General features: G+C 32.6%; 2 protein-coding genes across 2 annotated transcripts; both read left to right on the top strand.

Moving 5' to 3' along the window:
• The first annotated feature begins 1,816 nt into the window (after window positions 1-1,816).
• Window positions 1,817-7,562, top strand: LOC149890453 (uncharacterized). The gene is made up of 4 exons (XM_090085270.1): window positions 1,817-3,148; window positions 3,287-4,505; window positions 4,761-5,036; window positions 7,498-7,562. The coding sequence occupies exons 1-4, from the start codon at window positions 1,817-1,819 to the stop codon at window positions 7,560-7,562; spliced, it is 2,892 nt and encodes a 963-aa protein (XP_089941396.1).
• LOC149890452 (uncharacterized) lies at window positions 6,334-19,250 on the top strand. The gene is made up of 2 exons (XM_090085756.1): window positions 6,334-6,480; window positions 16,484-19,250. The coding sequence occupies exon 2, from the start codon at window positions 16,600-16,602 to the stop codon at window positions 17,179-17,181; it is 582 nt and encodes a 193-aa protein (XP_089941882.1). The 5' UTR covers window positions 6,334-6,480; window positions 16,484-16,599; the 3' UTR covers window positions 17,182-19,250.
• The last annotated feature ends 674 nt before the right edge of the window (window positions 19,251-19,924 follow it).

Below are 19,924 nucleotides of genomic sequence, written 5' to 3'. Positions count from 1 at the left end.
CCTCCCTTATGAGCTTGACTCTTTCGGAAAAAGGGTTTTGATTCAAACGGATGAGGCTGGACATCAATATGTCGTTCGCGTTGACGACTTGGGACATCAGTATGTGGAAATGCTCCATGGTTATGTCAGCGAAATAACTGTTTTTGAAGAGCCTGAAGATGATGTTGAGTTTGATGAAAATGGTAAAAAATATATCTGCTTCAACGAGGACATTATTGAGTATTTGATGGATGAGTATGGTCATCGCCATCATGTATTTTTACTTTCTGATTTTGATGCTAGACTTGTCATTGAATACAGAGATGGTATTCCATATGCAGTCGTCTTGAACGAATCAGGGGACCAGGTTCTTGTTAATGTTTACAGTTTATATGGAGACACAGAGTTCGGTGAAGAGAGTATTGTCATTGAGTACAGAGATGGCAATCACCATCTTGTCAGTTTCACAGCTGAAGACATTAATTTGCAAGGTGATGATGATGAAGAAATGGGAAGAATGTTGGAAAGAGAGTTGGATGACTTGTCGAAATCTGAAAATGATATTATTGCAGAAGAATGGGAAAAATTCTCTTCGTCTTCTTGGAGAGTGGGCCGATTTTGCGCTCCTGCTGCTTGAAACATCTGACTGTGATCCTGCTGCTTTAAAAAGTTTTTTTTCTGAAAAATTAAATTGACTTTAAAAAATTTTCATGGCAATAAAAATGGAGAGGAAGTATGTGATTGAATTTGATGAAATGGGTCGTGCGCAGGTGTTCGATGAAGACAAAGAAATTCATGCGGCTGGATGCGAATTTACTGCACATGACGAGTGGGGAAGAAAGTACACGATTAGATTTGATGAAACGGGTCAAGCGCATGTATACGACTCCATAAGCGAAATTTTTGCTAATTATCTTGTTTCATAAGATCCTTTTTAATTCTTTTTTAAGAATTGAAAACGGTTGTCATGGTTACCATCGTAATTTTTTGCGGAAGACTTTTCGAAGAAGCCGATAGTGTCCCGAGATTTTAAAAAAATTGAATTGACTTAAGGAAAGTCACGGCGGAAATAAAATGAGTCGCCAATCTTCAGAAAACACCGAAAATTTTTTTCTTTCACTAATAAAAAATGGAAGATAAATCGAAAGTCTCAATAGCATCATTACGAAGAGATGCTAAAAAAAGGCACATCAAAGGCTATACCAAAATGACAAGTGAACAGCTCGTTGAAGCTATAAGAACAACAAAACCTGTCATTGGTGTCAAAGAGCCTGTTAATGATCGAAAAGATCGAAACTATTCCAAAATGACTGTAAAAGAATTAAGAAAGATGGCTAAAGGTCGTGATGATATCAAAGGTGTCTCAAGAATGAGAAAGGCTGATCTCATTGCAGCTTTAAATATTACCATCATTGGAAGTGGTTCACGTAGACGAACGACTAAGGCGAGACCGTTGCCTGCACCAAGACCTGTTGTTGTAAAGCCGCCGATTGCTCCAAAGCCGTCGATCATTCCACCTGTCGTGCAAAAACCCCCAATTGCTCCGAAACCTGCTCATTTGCAAAAACCGACGCCTGCTACTGCAGCAAAAGATGGCTGGTTTTCAAGGTTTAAGGCAACTGCTATTAATGTGCTTACTGATGGCTTAGACAAAATAAATGCTCTCGTTGATTCTTTCATTCCAACCACGGTGAAAAATGCAGTGAACAGCGTAAAAAGCGGAGTGGAAAAAACGATCAAGTCAATCAAAGATGTTGCATTTGCTGCTCCAAGTCCTGTTGTAAAACCTCCTATTGCTCCTAAACCGCGTGAAAAATCTTACACCATAAAGTTTGATATGACTAAGCATTCAGCAGAGCGCTCCACCAGAGTATTTTCTTACGAGCCGTCTTCTCAACATCAAGATATTGTTTCTTTCTTAAACTTGGTGAGAGAGTCTGTTATTCAGACCATGCAAGGAGAAATCAACACAAAGGTAAAAATGACTCTTGTCTGTGAAATGAAGCGTGTAAGCATCTTAACAGGCGAAGAAACTACTCAGCCGGCAAACTTTTCATCCTTCATAGAAAGATTACTCAAGGGTACAGATGTGAGAGCGCTCATGAGTCAAATGGAAGAAAAAATCTTGGAAAGCAGTGCCAATTACAACAAGATGGGATCTAATTGCGTCTTGTCTAAGATTTTAAGAATGGATATCAGCTTTACTGATTATGAGCCTTTTAATGGATCTTCTTACATGGAGCTACCTGTCAAGTTGAAAAACAAAAAAGCCATCATCAACATGGAAAACAACGACAATGAATGTTTCAAGTGGTGTGTCACCAGAGCTCTTAACATGAAAAATAGAGACAACGAAAGAATTGATAATGAGTTGATTAAACAATCGAAAGAGCTTCATTGGGAAGGAATTGAATTTCCTCTAAAGGTGACTGATGTTGAAAAGTTTGAGAAAAATAATACTGACATTAGCGTGAAAGTCTTTGAGTATGAAAAGAATAAACCGCAACCTTTGCAAATATCGAAATTTCATGATCGAAATTTCAAGATCGATTTGCTTCTTATCTCAAACGAAAAAAACAGCCATTACTTCCTCATTAACAATTTCAGTCGGTTTGCTTGTTCTTCAGCATCAAAACATCAACATAAACAATACTTTTGCAGAAATTGCATGCATGGTTACGACCTTGAAGAAAAGCTTCAAATCCATCGAAAATACTGCTACGATAACGCTTCAATGAGAATCGATCTTCCAAAAGAAGGGTCGACTGTTCAGTTTAAAAACTTCAACAACACCATGAGAGTTCCGTACTGTGTCTATGCCGACTTTGAAAGTTTCATCAAGCCCGTTGATAACAACACTGAATATGATAGTAAAGAGTCATACACCAAAAAATATCAAAAGCATGTTCCAAGCTCGTTCTACTATTACATCGTAGGACCTGATGGCTTTAAAAGTAAACCTGTCAAGTACACAGCCGAAAGCGAAGACAATGACGTAGGTGAAAAGTTTGTTACTATGATTGAAGATGACTTTTTAAAAATTTATGACGACATCGAATCACGGAAAGAACAATGGGAAAACAAGAAACCTAGGACTGATGAGGATGAAAAGAAGTTTGAAGATGCAACTGAATGTCACATTTGCAAAAAGGATCTTAACGGTGATAAAGTATGGGACCTCTGTCATTTGACTGGAAAGTACCGTGGTGCTGCTCATAAAAAATGCAACATTGATTATCAAATTCCAAAATTCATACCCGTTGCCTTTCATAACTTGTCTGGCTACGACAGTCATTTGTTCATCAAGAAATTAGGTGGAAAAAAAGCAAAGCTAACTTGCATACCCAACAGCGAAGAAAAGTACATTAGCTTCTCGAAAGGCATCAAAGTAAAAGATTCGATTAATAAGAAAGGAAAGCCAACAAAAGTGTATAGAGATTTGATGTTTATTGACAGCTGCAGGTTCATGCAAAGCCCTTTAGAAGATTTAACTGACAACCTTGTTAAAGATTTGTGTGAGGAGTGCTCTAAATTAGACCCTAAGACATGCAAAAAGGACTGTCTTGATAAGAAAGGCAAAAAATGCAAGTGCAAAGCCAATTGCAAAGATTGCGCTCACAGAAGATTTAAAAAAGGAGACATCATGTGCAAACATCTCAATTCATTCTACAGCGGAGAACAAAGAAATTTGCTGCTAAGAAAAGGCGTTTACCCTTACGAATGGGTGGACTCGATTGAAAAGTTTTCCGAAACGCAATTGCCGTCAAAAGAAGCCTTTTATTCTAGACTAAACGATAAACACATCAGCGAAGAAGACTATGCGCATGCTCTAAACATTTGGAAAGTATTTGGATGCAAAACCTTTAAAGACTATCACGAGCTGTACAACAAGTCCGACGTTCTTAATCTTGCCGATGTCTTTGAAAATTTTAGAGACACTTGCATGGAATATTACAGTCTCGAGCCTCTTTGGTATTACACCTCTCCTGGTTTGGTTTGGGACGCTATGTTAAAAGAAACTAAAATTGAGCTGGACTTGATCACCGATATCGATATGCTCCACATGATCCAAAGAGGAATACGCGGTGGAATATGCATGATCTCGAATCGACTTGGAAAAGCCAACAACAAATACATGTCAAACTATGATCCTTCAAAACCATCAACATTTATTCAATACCAGGACGCCAACAATCTTTATGGATGGGCTATGAGCAAAGCTCTTCCCGTTAGAAAGTTCAGATGGATGACTGATCTTCAGCATTGGCGCAACATTCCTTGCTTTCTCGAAGTTAATTTGAGCTATCCTAAAGAGCTTCACGATCTACACAACGATTACCCTTTGGCTCCTGAAAGATTAAAAATTGGAAAAGTCAACAAGCTCGTTCCAAATTTAAACAACAAAGAAAAATACGTCATTCATCACGAAAACTTAAAACTCTATGAACGACTTGGCCTTGTCATCACCAAAATTCATCGTGGAATCAGCTTTGAAGAAGAACCTTTCATGAAAAAATACATTGATGGTAACACCAATAAAAGAAAAGACGCTAAAAACGAATTTGAGAAGGATTTTTTCAAACTCATGAACAACTCCGTCTTTGGTAAAACCATGGAAAACATTCTAAAACATGTCGATATTAAACTGGTTACCACAAAAAAAGAAGTCTTGAAACTATCCAAAAAGGAAAGGTTTAGTCGTGCGCACTTGTTTGATGAAAACCTCACTGCCATTCACATGAAGAAAACACAAGTCACTTACGATAAACCTGTTTACTTAGGAATGAGCATCCTCGACCTGAGCAAGACTCTCATGTTTGAACACCACTATGACTACATGAAACCTAAATACGGTGATCGATTAAAATTACTCATGACAGACACTGACTCGCTCATTTATGAAATTGAAACAGAAGACTTTTACAAAGACATTGCTGATGACGTAGAAAGCAAATTTGACACTAGCGACTTTCCTAAAGACCATCCTGCCATTCAAAACGTTGGATTCAAAGTAGGTAAAAATAAAAAGGTTATTGGCATGTTCAAAGATGAGACCGGTAAAAAGCAAATCACGCAATTTGTTGGACTTCGACCCAAGTTCTACTCTTACTACATCCCTGAAGAAAAAGAAGATGAAGATAAAGAACAAAAAAAATGCAAAGGGGTTAAAAAGAACGTGGTCAAAAATCACCTCACTCATCAAGACTACTATGACAGCCTAATAAATAAGGAAGAAAAGCTTACAACCATGAACGTTTTCCGATCCCATGATCATGACGTATACACCGAAGAAATCAACAAGGTCGCACTCAGCGCTAACGATGACAAAAGGATCCTATCGAATGATGGCACTCACACCACCTTCGCCATTGGGCACTACAAAACAAGGCTTTAAATTTTTGAAGAAACCATTTTTAAAAGGATGCACGCTTTTTAAAACTGAAAATTCATCAAAATCACCTTCAAACACAACAAAATATGCATTTTAGACACTACTTTCATTAAAAAAAATTGATGCGTTGTGCATGCTTTTTGTGCTCATGCGCCAGAACCGGCTTTTCCCTATATATTGTAGGTTTTGATTTAACGATTTTAATGACTTGTATGTTTCTTTTACAACTTTTTTCCATTATAGAGAACGTTGCTTTTAACTCTTTGCCGTTTAAAGGTTATCTAATTAGTTGTAAGTTATCTTTTTAAGTAAAAATATTACTTTTGTGTACGTAGCATTCTCACGGCAACAGGTGAGGTTTTAAAACTATTTTTATTGATTTTTTTTAAAAATGATTATTTAATCCGTTTTTAGAAGTTAACTGCTCGCATTCTGCTCACGCTAAGAAAGTCATTCATCAAACATACATCAAAACATTTCTTATTATCATTCAGGATGTCTTCAATCCTATATAAGAATTTATTTGAGTTTCAAAAAACTTTAAACTTTGTAAAAAAATCTATTGAGAGACTTTTTGCCTACATTATTAAAGAAAATGTTTTTGCAGAAAAAATTATCTTCGTGTTTAATAATAGCTAGTCAATGAGATTTTTATAAATCTCCTATGTCGTCAATAAAAACGTCTCATTATGAAATATTTCTAACCATCAGAATTACTAACGTAAAGTTCTAAGACACCAAACCATGGAGTGAATTTTGATAACAGATTTGATGCTCTTTGTGTGAGGTACTTAAAATGCGATTAAGCTTAGAAGATTAGCTAACATCTATGCGTTTTATGTTTCGTAAAAAGTTATTTTAAACAACTTTTAAGATTCACGTTAAACGCTCGTTTTTCACAACTAAAAACTTCAGCTTTTGATTAAAATATTTTAATAGCTAATATGCAATTTTTCAATTTTAGTCTAGTTTGACATAGTTAGCTAGAGTTAAATAATATTTTAGAGGACGTTGCTTATAATACTTTCTGCACTTGTATAATCAATTACAAGATATCATTTTAAAAAGAAAACTTAATTTTATCCACGTTGTATTCTTCACAACAGCAGGTAAGATTTAAAAATTATTTTTGTTAATTTCTTCTAAAAATGATTCCTTTAATCAGTTTTTAGAGCGGCTAGTGGTTTACTTATAATGGAAATTTGACAAATCAGCAAAACATTTCTTACCATTTTTCTTTGCAACAAAATGCAACTGACTCTATTTTTATTTTCTTGTGTTTTTTATTTCATTTTTAATTTTTTTTCAAATCTTTTTATATTTTTTGATTTTTTAAATTCTTTTAATTTTTATTAATTTAAATTTTTTTTTTTTTAATTGTCAGTTTTTTAACTTTAAATCTTTTTTCATAAAAATAATATTACTACAGCCGCAAATATGTGCCGCAGATAGATATTTAAAATTGGCCTATCAGAGAGTTTTAAGTATGAAGAAACCTTTGTAAACCATCTTCCATATTATATCAAAAACTTTAACTCTTATAAATAGATACTTTTAATATTAGGTTTTATTGTGAATTTATGGAGTATACTGACTTAAAAACTTTTTAGGGAGAAAATTAAATAATCAAATTTCATGTAAAATTGCTACAATCAAGACAAAGTAATAAAACCTAAGCATCAGCAGTTTCTTAAAAGATTTCAGAAAAAGATTGAATGATTCCCATTAATAAGTGAACAAAAGCATAGACATAGGTTCGAAAATAAATTCAATCCTTCCATAGTAGTACGTGCTCTAAGATGACGACTGATTCCTAGTAAATCTTTTTATAATTTTTCCGAGAAGAAAAAGAAGATAAAACCTGCTCCTCTTGCGTCATTTGCAGTTTCATCAAACTCACTGATGAACTGGCACCCCTATATATATACTATATTTATGGTGAGAAACTGCTGTAGACACAATAGTGGGCACTGCTTATAAAATCCTGTTCACATGGTTTTTTTTGAAAACATAGACAAATTAGATTTGTATACAATGACACTTGATCAGTTATAATTAGCTCTTATAAATATGATATTATGAAAATTACAAATTATTTTGAATAAATATGCAAATAATGGTCACAGGTTTACTAATGCGAGTTATGGGTTGTAATTTTTATATGAACTCTTTAAATGCTTATGATCAGTGAGAAAACACTGTTAAATGATTTCATAAGTAACGCAGATAGACGATTTTATATATAACACGGTATTATATTGTAAGCAACAGCATTTGTTTTGATGTAGCCCAAACCAACCCTAAATCTTAGGAACCAACCAATGACTTTGTTTGGAAACTTTTCGTTAAATCGATTAAATCAAACATAACTTTCAGTTATTTCTGTAAAAATGTTTATTTCGTTAAATTTTTTATAAATTAAAATAATCTATAACCAACACCATATAAATTTTTGATCAAACAGGCTCGAATAGCAATTTCCAAAAATTATTCCATGATGTAAAAAAATTGTCTGAAATGAAAGCCAGAACAATATCGATTAATCACGTATAATGTCTGGAAAGAATTCCATTTAATCGCAATTAAAAGAAAAAAAAACACTCGGTTAATCGATAAACTCATTCTTCCGAATCAAAGGTATCGCACAAATTTTTTTATTTTCAAAACTCATTAAGAAAAGTTTAAACTTAAAAAAAAGTTTTTACTGTCTTCAGAACAATTTATGGTTAAAAATTACATCTAAAGATAACATCATTTTTAAGATCGAATGTTAAGAATTGAACAAAATTTCAACCGAATAGTTTGTAATGATTTTTTCATTAAATTCAAACCGGATTAATTAGCTACTTAGCATTTATTTTAAAGAAATCGCATAAGTAGGGGAGAGCGGGGTTGGTTGTCACACTTTTTACATTTTTCACTGCTCAGCTTTTATTTTTCATCAAATCAATGCCAAAGTTTGCACAAAAGTAGTTTAACTATTTCCGGTAACTATAAGAATATTTTTATGAGATTGAGTGAAATATTTTTTGCTATAAAATCATTTATCAAATGCCTCTTCCGTGTGACAACCAACCCCACCCACGGGGTTGGTTGTCACATTTCTTGGTATGTTTTGATTATATTTATAACTGGTACCAATAAATTTTGTTTATCTAATACCAAGAATAAATCTGAATAATCTAGGAACTTTACATCTTTAATAGCACACATAATGACATCTCCAGAAGTATAACTTCCCTAAGTTTTTCTTTTAAAATTTCGTACCATGTTTTTACAAAGCAAAGAAAATAGTTTGAACTTCTGTATTCCTTTTTCTATAACTACACTAAGCATTGGATCAAAATTTAAAGTTATACACATTGAAATAAAAAGTAATTTAGATTATGGATATTAAGTTAACCAAATATATCACATTGACTTTAGATTTTTAAATAACATCTTAAACATTAAATTATTCCTCAATAATACGGACAAATAAACAAGGAATATCTAAAAGCGGCGTTTAATTTGCAGCACATGTAGTCGAGGCAATTGTGACAACCATCCCCATATATTTGTGACAAGCTACCCATTCTATGTAAGTTGCAAGGCATCTGTAAATTTACCTAAAAGCGCGTGAATTTTATGAGACTTTTTTGTGAATTAAGTTACTCAAATGTATAAAAAACTTTTAAAATGTACATTCAAAGCACAATAAAATAATTTTCGTTAGGTAAAAGAAAATTTTTAAGTGAGCAAAATTTAACTTTTTCATATCAAAAACCTATAAAATAACTTGTTTTCTACACGCTAAAAAAAGCTGAAAATTACAGGGAAAACATTTTTTTTTATATAAAACTTTGATTATATGATTTTAAAGTTCTAAATCTTATCTACATTTCCTGTAATAAACTTTGTGACAACCAACCCCGCATGACAACCAACCCTGCTCTCCCCTATGGTAAATGATATATATACTCTAGATAAATACACAATATATAATAGTTTCTGAATATATATTATTCTTCAATTTAAAATAAAACTTATTGCAATGTTTAGAAATTGATTTTAAAAATAAAGACTATTTGTTAAATTTAATTTCCTTGCTTGGATATGGTTGGCAGGAAAAGTTTCTCAAACTTTACCAAATGATAATTGAATGTTGCTGCATTCATAAGAAAATATCATTTTATTGCTGCATAAATCAATTATTTAGTTTTTTCCCTACATCTAATATTTTCCAGGTTTAATACACACACACATTCACCAGGCGCAGATCCAGGAATTTGTAACTCTGTGGCCAAATTTTATTTTCACAGTTGAAACTTCGATAAAAGATTGATACTTTAATATTTTTTCACAGCATTTATTGATTGAATAAAATGTCGGTTACGTATAATAAGAACCGTTGTGGCCATGACAGGAATCTCTATAACCAAAATCGGTAAATTATGGCATACAAATTTACATTTTTAGGGATATTCCTTAAGCAGAAAAACCGATAATTAACGTGGCTGCCGATAAATTTAAACAATGTAGCAATTGCCGCAATGACCACCCCTTAGATCCGCGCCTTTACACACACATATGTGTTTATATATGTATGTGTGTATATATATATGTATATATATATGTGTGTGTATATATATATATATATATATATATATATATATATATATATATATATATATATATATATATATATATATATATATATATATATATATATATATATATATATATATATATATCTGTGTCTGTGTGTGTGACTAATAGGAAAGGCCGATTCTAGCTCATCAACCATAAGCGAACCATTATTTATTCCGTGCAGTAAAGCAGCATGCCATATATCATGTTACATTTAATTATTTTTTTCTTGATATAACTTGTGATGTAATGAATAGAAAAAGCAAAATTTTATATATTTTTTTAATTTTTCACGTCCTGACGTGATTTTTCATTTCATGTATTTTTTTCAGTTTGATTCAATTTTTTTCAATCTGTGCGCATTATCATGCGTATGTGTGCATTTTTTTCTTATGCGTAATGCGCATTATCATGCGTGCTGAAGCGTCTATTTTCACCAATTTTTTTATCACCAATAGAAAATTTGAAAGAATTTGGTCTTTCGGATCCATTTTAATTGAGATTAAACCAGACAGTATTCTTATTCTTTTTATCGCTAGCTTCAACTAGAGTCATTTTAATTGAAGAGTGTCTTGTGTTGTTGTAGCTATTCACCATTTCATATAAAATATATTTTTTAGTATTATTAGCTGAAAAGTACTTGAAAATTTTTTCTTCCATCGTTCTATTCCAACCTTCAACTACACAACTTTTTTCTTCATTTTCAGTTGAGTATAACTGCACGCCCAACGCTTTTATATGCTTATTATAAAAATCTTTTCCTTTATCCACCCACATTTTAGTACACCTTCCTTCTTTAAAGATTTTACTTAAAGCAATAGATACATCAAGGCCAGTTTTACTTTTTAATGGGGCAATCCATCCGTACATTGAAAATACATCTATAACCAAGAGTAAGTATTTTATACCGTTATTGAATTTTGAAAAAGATTGCATGTCAACTAAATCAGCAGCCCATATTTCATCGATATCATTTACAGTCACTTTCTTCTTCTGAAATGATGTATAACTGGCTTATGAAGTTCGTTTGCAAGTTGATCAGTCCATTTCAGGTCTTCATTTTTTTCTTTTTCACTGATCGCTGGTAGTTTTTTTGAAAACCCAGACCAAACTTTGCTTTGGCGGATATGATAGGTTTGATTCTACTTTTTCACGCTGTATTGGGTTTCTTACAGAATCAGTTTCTTCTATCATCATATTATCGGCTTCATTTCTCATATTTTTATCTGTAAAATACTTATAGGCGAGATTGTGATGATAGACTGCATAATAAACCCTGCCAATAGGTTTACTCCAATCTTTATATGCATTGGTAGAAGCGAGCCTTTCATCCAAGTTGGTACCTGGACCGGCATAGTTCATACCAGGAATGTGCATCTCTCCAGGGAACTTTGCCCACGGTAGCTTTATTTTATTTGTGAACGAGTTGATTGAATTAACCAAGTCACCTCCTGTTTTTACTGAAACAAATTTGTTTTTGTTGTTCCGCAAACGACGCAAGTTCCTTTAAGCATATTTCTATTGTTTTTGCTTATAGAATTTCTCAAGTTTTGTTTTTCTGTTTTTCTTCTACATTTGACGCAGTACATCTTATTTTATAAATAAAAAAATTTCTTTGCATTATAAAAAAATGGAGACTGTAGATTTGTCATGGAAATTAGGTAAGAGCAAAAGGTACAACAGCATGTTTTTACCTTTTAAATTTGTTGTTGCGAGAGATGTGGTTGGATTATAATGTTTTAAATTTTTTGTCAAAGTCTGGACATTAGCCAGAGTATAAAATATTGAAAAAGTCGTTTGATAAAAAATTAGAAAAAGATGTCATTTTTAATCTGTTTAACCTTTAATCTGTTTAACCTTTAATCTGTTTAACCTAAATGCAGATAGTGATTTTGTAGTGGATTATATTTTAAATAATATAGGTGGAAAATCGGATGTAGTGTGTGAGTTTTTTGAGTCTGATGATGATGTGCCAGATCCTGAAAAACTTGATCATAAAAAGAATAATGGAGATACGAGATATTTGCACAAAAAGACATTAAACTCAATCGTGAATAGCATCAGAAATTATCTTTAATGATTGGTCTTCAAGTAACAAGAGGTGTAGCTTTAGTGACGTTGAGGGAGGATATAGAATCAAACCTAGATTATTTTAAACATGATATTATATTAGCAGAGTCAACTGATAATATTAGAATGGAAATTATCAACAACAGCAAGTCAGACGTAATCATCGAAAAAGGAGAGAGTTTATGCTTTATAAATTTTATAAGTTGATTTTTTTTAAATTTCACTTGTGAAATCCATGGAAAAATCTTTTATTTTTTTTAATTTTTTTCTTTACTTTATAAAATGGAATATAATTGTGATATTAATTGTAATAATAAACTGTATCCAGTTCTTCCAAACGCGCCAGTGGAAGATGGACATAGCTATAGACTTCACAAAATCAGCGAAATACAGAAAGAGATAGATAGTGAGAAGGAGAAGAGGCTGATGCTGAGTAAAAAGTATCACAGAGCTGTAAGAACCATCTCATCCGTAAATAGCACATTGCAAGCAGTTGGAATTGTACTTGGAACTATTGGATTGGATTTTTTAACAACAATCATCGCAGCTCCAGTTGTGATTGCATGCGAGAGTGTTGTGCTAGAAGCGTGAAGTATAAAAAAATAATAGTTCCCATTTGGAGGAGTGAGAAGTTTAAAAATAAGGGTAAAAAAGCGTCAGGTGTAATTGTTCTTCAAGGAGATTCAAACGCGCTTGTTGATAAGTGGTCAATGAACGTTGCTTCATGGAGAACTGGAAATACAGGTTCTAGAAATGAGGCTGTAGCCATATGCGATGAGCTTTTAAGACAAGGAACGATAAATAGAGAGGAATATAAAGCAATGCAAAGTATTTTTCGATGAGCAGAAAAAAAAAAAGATTTACAAAAATGCTCATTATTAGCAATAAGAGATTAGCAAAGAAACATGTTTTTGGTGGAAGTGGAATAATCGATACTATTAAGAATTTCTTAAGAAGAGCACAGCAACAAAAGCGTCTGAATCATCACTAGTTTTACTCAATAAAGTGGCTGCTACTGAGTTGAGGAGAGAAGCGATCACTGCAGCAAAATCAGCAGGAAAAGTGCTAGCTTCTTCTTCATGTATGTCACTCTAAATCTGGAGAGGTATCCTGCTGTTGATTACAACTTGTCAATCAAAAACAACTAATACTCAAGAGCCTATAGAGATGCTGTCAAGTTCGATAATAAGTTTTATGGAACTACTGAGATAATCGCACAGCCTGCCTTGTCTGCTGTAGACTAGAGATATATTTGCCCACTTATGGTGTTTGATGTGGGCAAGCAGTCAGAGAGATTAAAATCTTCAGTGTTCGATGTGCAAATTAAAGCTACATTTAATGAAAATGTTAAGGCAAACACTCATGCCTTTATTGTTGCCATTTCTGATAGAATGATGCAGTTTCAATCAGACGGAAACAAAATGAGCATTGTCTATTAGATTCTTTAAAAGAATTACTTGAAATCCGTGAAAACTTTCTTTTTAATTTATCATGAAAAAAATTAAATGATATAAATAAAAATCTTGCGATATAAAAAAATGACAACTTCCGATATTTTAAATTTTACAGAAATCCCGACTGTTGATGAGGGAATAGATAGATTTGAGTTTCACGAGTACAAGCCATACAACACAAATTTAAATACTAGTGAAGAAATAGAAATCAACATCTATCAGCAGGATTTGTTCACGCTTCCATCTGAAGCATACATCTTCATTGAAGGAAGACTTTTAAAAGCTGACGGAACATCCTATGCAGATACAGATGTAGTTACGCTTGAAAACAATGGTATAACGCACTTGTTTATAAATATCATATAAATTGTCGGGTCGAAAAGTGGAAATAGTATTTAGTCCAGGACAAACAACAACATTGCTAGGATATATAAAAAATTTAGCAGGTTTTCAAATTTCAGAAGGAATGAATCAGCTTTGGCAACCAGACACAACAGATAAAGCAGACCTTAATGAAAACTAAGGATTTAAAAAACGACATTGCTACATCATTATGCAAACTGTTGCAAAAGAATCATTTTTGTTCGGCATTCCGTTAAAGCACATTTTTAGATTCTGCAATGAATATAATAAAGTTGTTTATGGATTTAAACACACTCTTACTCTTGTTAGATAGAGCGATGATAATGCCAATTTTAGACACAAAGATACACCCGCGGGAAAAAAAGAATTGAGCAAATTGTCATTGTTTATGCCGCACGTCATGCCATCTTATATGGAAAGAGACAATCTTTACAAAACGATTGAACCTAAAGTAACTGTGCCAATAGCATACAAGTCGATACAGTGTAAATTAACCGGTGTATCTCAAGACACTACATTCGATTGGAGGCTAAGTACTATATCATCTAGTGAAAGACCAAGATACATTATTGTTGGATTCCAAAAAAAAAAAAAGAGATGGTGGAAAAGACTGAACCCATCAGTATTTGATAATTGAGACTTGAAAAACATGTATATCAGTTTAAATTGTGAAAGATATCCTGATGTTGATTACAACTTGTCCTTCCCCAACAACCAAAACTCGAGAGCTTACAGAGATGCTACCAATTTTGATAACAATTTTTATGGAACTAGCGAGTTGATTACACAACCGAGCTTGTCTATGTTGGACAACAAAAATACTTGCCCACGTATGGTGTTTGATGTGAACGAGCAGTCAGAGAGATTAAAATCTTCAGGAGTGGACTTGCAAATTAAAGCTTCATTTCAACTCAAACGTTCCTGCAGACACTCATGCCTTTGCTGTTTTAATCTATTATAGAATGATGAAGTTTCAATCAGACGGAAACATAATGAGCTTTGTCTACTAAATTTTACTCATGAAATTCATGAAAAATATTTTAAGTTTAACAAGTTTTTTAAATTTCTTTAATTCATAAATAAAAAATGAGTTAAAGAAATTTTTTCTTGACAATAAAAATGAGATACGAAAAAGGATTTGAAAAAATTGTTAAAAGAAAACGGGATTTCTAAATTGTCAGACAGTTTATTAGCGCTGTTGACGATCGCTATTGAAAATAATTAGATAGACAAAAATTTGGTGATGGAGAATGTGAAAGAAGAGGAAGAAAAGAGACCTGTTGGAAGACCTAGAAAAGAAAAAACTGAAAAAGTAAAAATAGAAAAAAGGATTGATCCTAAGTATGAAAGGAAGTACTTGGAGCTTCGAGATGGAAAGGTGGATAATGGATTTAAAATCGAAATATTTAATTCTAAGAAGCTAAAAAAATGCTGATCTAAAGAATCTAAAAAAAATCGCAGATTTTTCCTGGTAATTTCCTATAGAAATTTTTTTAAAAAAATCATGTTTAAAAAACTTAACATTTTTATCGCATAATTTAACAAGAAGAAAAAAATGCGCAATTTTTATCCTTTTCTTCTGGAATGCTGCAAGAGAGAAACAGATATCCATAAGAAAAAGCATCTAGAGCTTCTTGCGTTTGGAATAGGAGGTGTTATTATTAAAGATTCTATTTATGTCTCCGAAAACGGAATTTTTCAAGCTTTACAAACTCGTACGGAGTGATGAGACAGAATTTTCACGATCTGAGAAAGAGATCAAAGAGCATATCATTAGTTAGAGAAACTTGAAGAAAAGAGACAAGCTAAGAGTTATCGACAAGTATGTGCTTAAGTTGGATTGGGATTTTAAAGAGAAAAAAAAAGCGTCATCAGCATCACGTTCACTCTTCAATTGCTTAAATCAAACGACGTTGTGTACAAGGACTACGAAATTAAAACAATTTCAGGAGACATTAATGAAGACTTTTTTTCAAAACTGGCCGAAAACGCGTGAATAGAATTAAAATTTTTTAACCAAAAGAAGTTAAAAAATTGAAATTATATAAATAAAAATCTTGCACTAGGGTAATTCCATGTAAAAGTGGGACAGTCATTTCAGTCACCAATTAGATTTTCTTTAAATTTTAACCAGTGATACCTATTAATGAAACATGAAAAAATGCAAAGTTTGAGCTCCCAAATCCAAACGGTTCAAAAGTTATGACATTTTGAAATTCAGCCTAAAACGTTCCTTTTTTTACGAAGTCCGTCATCACGAACTTTGTAGTAGTACTTTTAATTGAACAATTTAAGATCTAGAAGAAGAATGTGGCTAAAAATTGGTACCTGACCACTTTTGAGGGTGCTGAATTAAAAAATGTAGATAAAATAGTGAAATTTAAATTTTTTGATAGTTATTCTTTTATTTTAAAATGACCAGTCAAGTTTTTTGTCTTGTTACCATGGGTTGCGCTTTCATTAACTCCCGGAGTTGCTCGAGTCTCATGTATTCTTTTTTTTTTCCAAATGAGTTAGGTGATCCTAGGCTATCTTTGTAAAAAAGATGGTTTTGGTTTCTTAAAGCATAATAAAGATATGTCATTTTGAAATTTAGACATTCAAAAATTCGGAGTTCCAGGTGAAAAACTTTGTCCACAATGCAGACATAAATTAGCATCAAGTGAAGAATCAGAAGAGAACGAGTCGGAGATAAAAATAACTGAAGATAATATGGAAAAAGAAATTATACTGGAATCAACAAGATCATTGCTTAACAGTACTTTATGCGAACTTGAAGTGTCTCCTCTAAAAGTTCATTTACCCAAAACCTCTAACAAGCCTTCACTTGGAAAGAGAAAGATAAAGCAAGTTGAAGAAGCAGTTATTAAGAAGCTTGCAACTGCTCTGGATGTAACCGAATCCGATCTTGTTGCACCAAAAAATGAAGATCTAAAGGAAATTCAAACCAAAGCTGGCGATCTACACTTCCTTGTAGAATGCATGAAAGAAAAGCTTAAGGTTTCTAACAGATGGCAGCAGCTTCAAATTTTGACATTAACCCCAAAATCTTGGTCTATCAGAAAAGCAGCAAGAGAGCTTTCAGTTTCTAAACACAAAATTCAAAATACAAAATTTTTACGCGACCAAAAAGGCATCATACCATACCCTGATTTGGTTGAACATCATCAAATCAGTAAAGATGTTGTAGAACTTGTAAAGCTTTTTTACTGTGACGAAGAGTATTGTAAGCAAATGCCAGGTAAAAAAGACTGTGTAAGTGTTGGGGAAAAAAATACATGTAGAAAAAATTGATTTTGTGTAACTTAAGGGAGCTCTATGTGGCATATAAGACAAAGTACCCAAGCCATAGATTGGTTTTTCTAAACTTTGCAGTCTTCGTCCTAAATGCCTAAATGGTGCATCCTTCTTGGTTCAAAAGGTACACATTCTGTTTGTGTGTACAATACACCAAAATGGTAAATTAATGTTGAGTGCTATAGGCCTTGAAACATCTTACCATGAAATCATTGAAAGATTGTCTGCAGAAGAAAATCTAAAGTTTGCATGATTTACTGATGCAATAATTGTCCTTGCATACAATCTGCCCAAAATTTTTTTCAGCAGTATCTCACACAAAATGATGGTCCAAAAGAGCAATATGACAGTGATGAAATTGAACAGTCAATGGATTTCAAACAGTGGACAACAATAGATAGAACTGAACTATTAACAATAAAACTTCCATTAAATGAATTCATAGAGCTCCTGTGTGAAAAATTTGATAATATTACTTCTCGTTCATTTATAGAAAAGTTACAATCTAGCTATCTAAAGCATCTCAAAAAAACAATTAGTATTGATGAGGCTATTGTACTGGCAGATTTCGCAGAGAATTACACTTTTGTTGTACAAGACGAAATACAGAGTTACTATTGGAGCAAGAGTCAATGTTCCCTTCATCCTGTTGTCATCTACTACAAGAAAGTGAATTTGGAAATATCTTCTTTTTGTGTAATTTCAGATGATTTGAATCATGATGTTGGATTTATAAATGAAGTTATGCATAAAACCATTAATCATATAAAAACTCATCTTTGTCCCACAATTACAAAAATTCATTACTTTTCTGATGGCTGTGCAGGGCAGTATAAAAGTTGCAAACATTTTTAAAATTTATGTCACCATGCTTTAGATTTTTTTGTATGTTGCATCTGAAATTTCTTTGCAACAAGCCATGGCAAATCTCCATGCAATGGAATAGATGGCACTGTTAAAAGGTATGTTGCGACAGTTAGCTTGCAGAGTCCAACCACAGGTCATATACTGTCTTCTCAAGCAATTATTGAATACTGTCAAAAGTCAATCAGTGGGATTAAATTTGTGTACATCACTGCTGAAGAAATGGAGCTAGTAAGAAACAAACTTACTGATAGACTTTTAATAGCAACCAATATTCCTAGGACAAGAAGTTTTCATCAATTTATACTATCTTCTCATTCAATATTTCACAATAGGAGTAAAGCAACTCAAGAAATAAGTGAAATGTAAATTATGGTTACAAGGAAAAAAAAAAGGACTGTTGACATTTTAAAATTCAAAAATTATTCTAAAATATTTGGAATTGGGTTAATTTCTCTTCATCTTTGTATTCAACACCTTTAAAAATGGTCAGGTACTAACTTTCAGTCATATTTCTCTTCTAGAACTTAAATTATTCACACAAAAAGTATCGCTGTAAAATCTGTAATAGAGAATAGCGCCCAAAAATAGAAATTTTTTGTCTAAATTTCAAAATGACATATCTTTATTATGCTTTAAGAAACCAAAACCATCTTTTTTACAAAGATAGCCTAGGATCACCTAACTCATTTGGAAAAAAAAATGAATACATGAGACTCGAGCAACTCCAGGAGTTAATGAAAGCGCAACCCATGGTAACAAGACAAAAAACTTGACTGGTCATTTCAAAATAAAAGAATAACTATCAAAAAATTTAAATTTCACTATTTTATCTACATTTTTTAATTCAGCACCCTCAAAAGTGGTCAGGTACCAATTTTTAGCCACATTCTTCTTCTAGATCTTAAATTGTTCAATTAAAAGTACTACTACAAAGTTCGTGATGACGGACTTCGTAAAAAAAGGAACGTTTTAGGCTGAATTTCAAAATGTCATAACTTTTGAACCGTTTGGATTCGGGAGCTCATTTTTAATATCTTTTTTTGTTATATTGATAGGTACCACTAGTTCAAATTTGAAAGAAATCTGAGAGGGTGACTGAAAAATTTCAATTTTTTGTCCCACTTTTACATGGAATTACCCGCTATAAAAATGGAAAACAAAAATGTAAAAGAGTTGCGACAAAACGCATAAAAAAAAAATAATAATAATATTTACAAAATGCGTAAGGATGATCTTGTTAGAGCCTTAAACGCTGGATCATCTCAAAGGAGTATACTTTTATAGGCTGCTCCGCGTCCTGTACCTGCTCCAAGACCGACTGTAAGACCGGTTCCTGCTCCAAGACCGGTAGGTGCTGAAAGTACAGGAATTTTTTCGAGATTGGCCAATACAGCAAAAAGTATTTCTTCTTTCATTATGAATAGTTATAACGATGTTTTCAATTTGATAAATCCGTACGTACTAGTGAGTCCAAATAATCGTATTTTAACGTTTTCCGGGTAATCGAGTATTTATTTTTTTAATTACCCGGGTACCCGGGTATCCGGGTAAAGAAAAAAAAATTTACCCACACCATGTTGTGTTAATATAAATTTAAAATAAAATGCAACAATTTTAGTTTTTAATCTATTTTTTATTTAAAAAATAATACTTTAAAAATACAAGTTAGTCAACCGTTTCCATTTTCAACTGATTTCGGGTTTTTGTGACAAAAGCTGAAGCTACCGAAAACACTCTTTCACTTACTGTTGACGTTGGTTGTATTGCCAATAATGCTGTAAAAAGTTTTCCAATAGAGTCACCTCGTTTTGAACAATCTTTCTCCCACAACTTCATTTCTTTTTCCCAATGTGGATTTTCTCTCATTATTTTC

Source organism: Hydra viridissima, unplaced genomic scaffold (genome assembly GCF_058129835.1).
Source record: "Hydra viridissima isolate aposymbiotic clone 2 unplaced genomic scaffold, HvirCarnegie_v1 scaffold_4, whole genome shotgun sequence".
Taxonomy (NCBI): Eukaryota; Metazoa; Cnidaria; class Hydrozoa; order Anthoathecata; family Hydridae; genus Hydra; species Hydra viridissima.
The sequence above is the reverse complement of the archived record's forward strand: the minus strand, read 5'-3'. Positions and strand labels throughout refer to the sequence as shown.

Excerpts from the sequence above, each read along its gene's own strand:
- LOC149890453 (XM_090085270.1), top strand. The coding sequence starts at position 1,817 with ATGACTAAGCATTCAGCAGAGCGCTCCACCAGAGTATTTTCTTACGAG. Across the intron at positions 4,506-4,760 it reads CATGAAAAAATACATTGATG|GAATGAGCATCCTCGACCTG; the intron begins GTAACACCAATA and ends CTGTTTACTTAG. Across the intron at positions 5,037-7,497 it reads CATGTTCAAAGATGAGACCG|GTTTACTAATGCGAGTTATG; the intron begins GTAAAAAGCAAA and ends TAATGGTCACAG.
- LOC149890452 (XM_090085756.1), top strand. The coding sequence starts at position 16,600 with ATGGAAAAAGAAATTATACTGGAATCAACAAGATCATTGCTTAACAGT.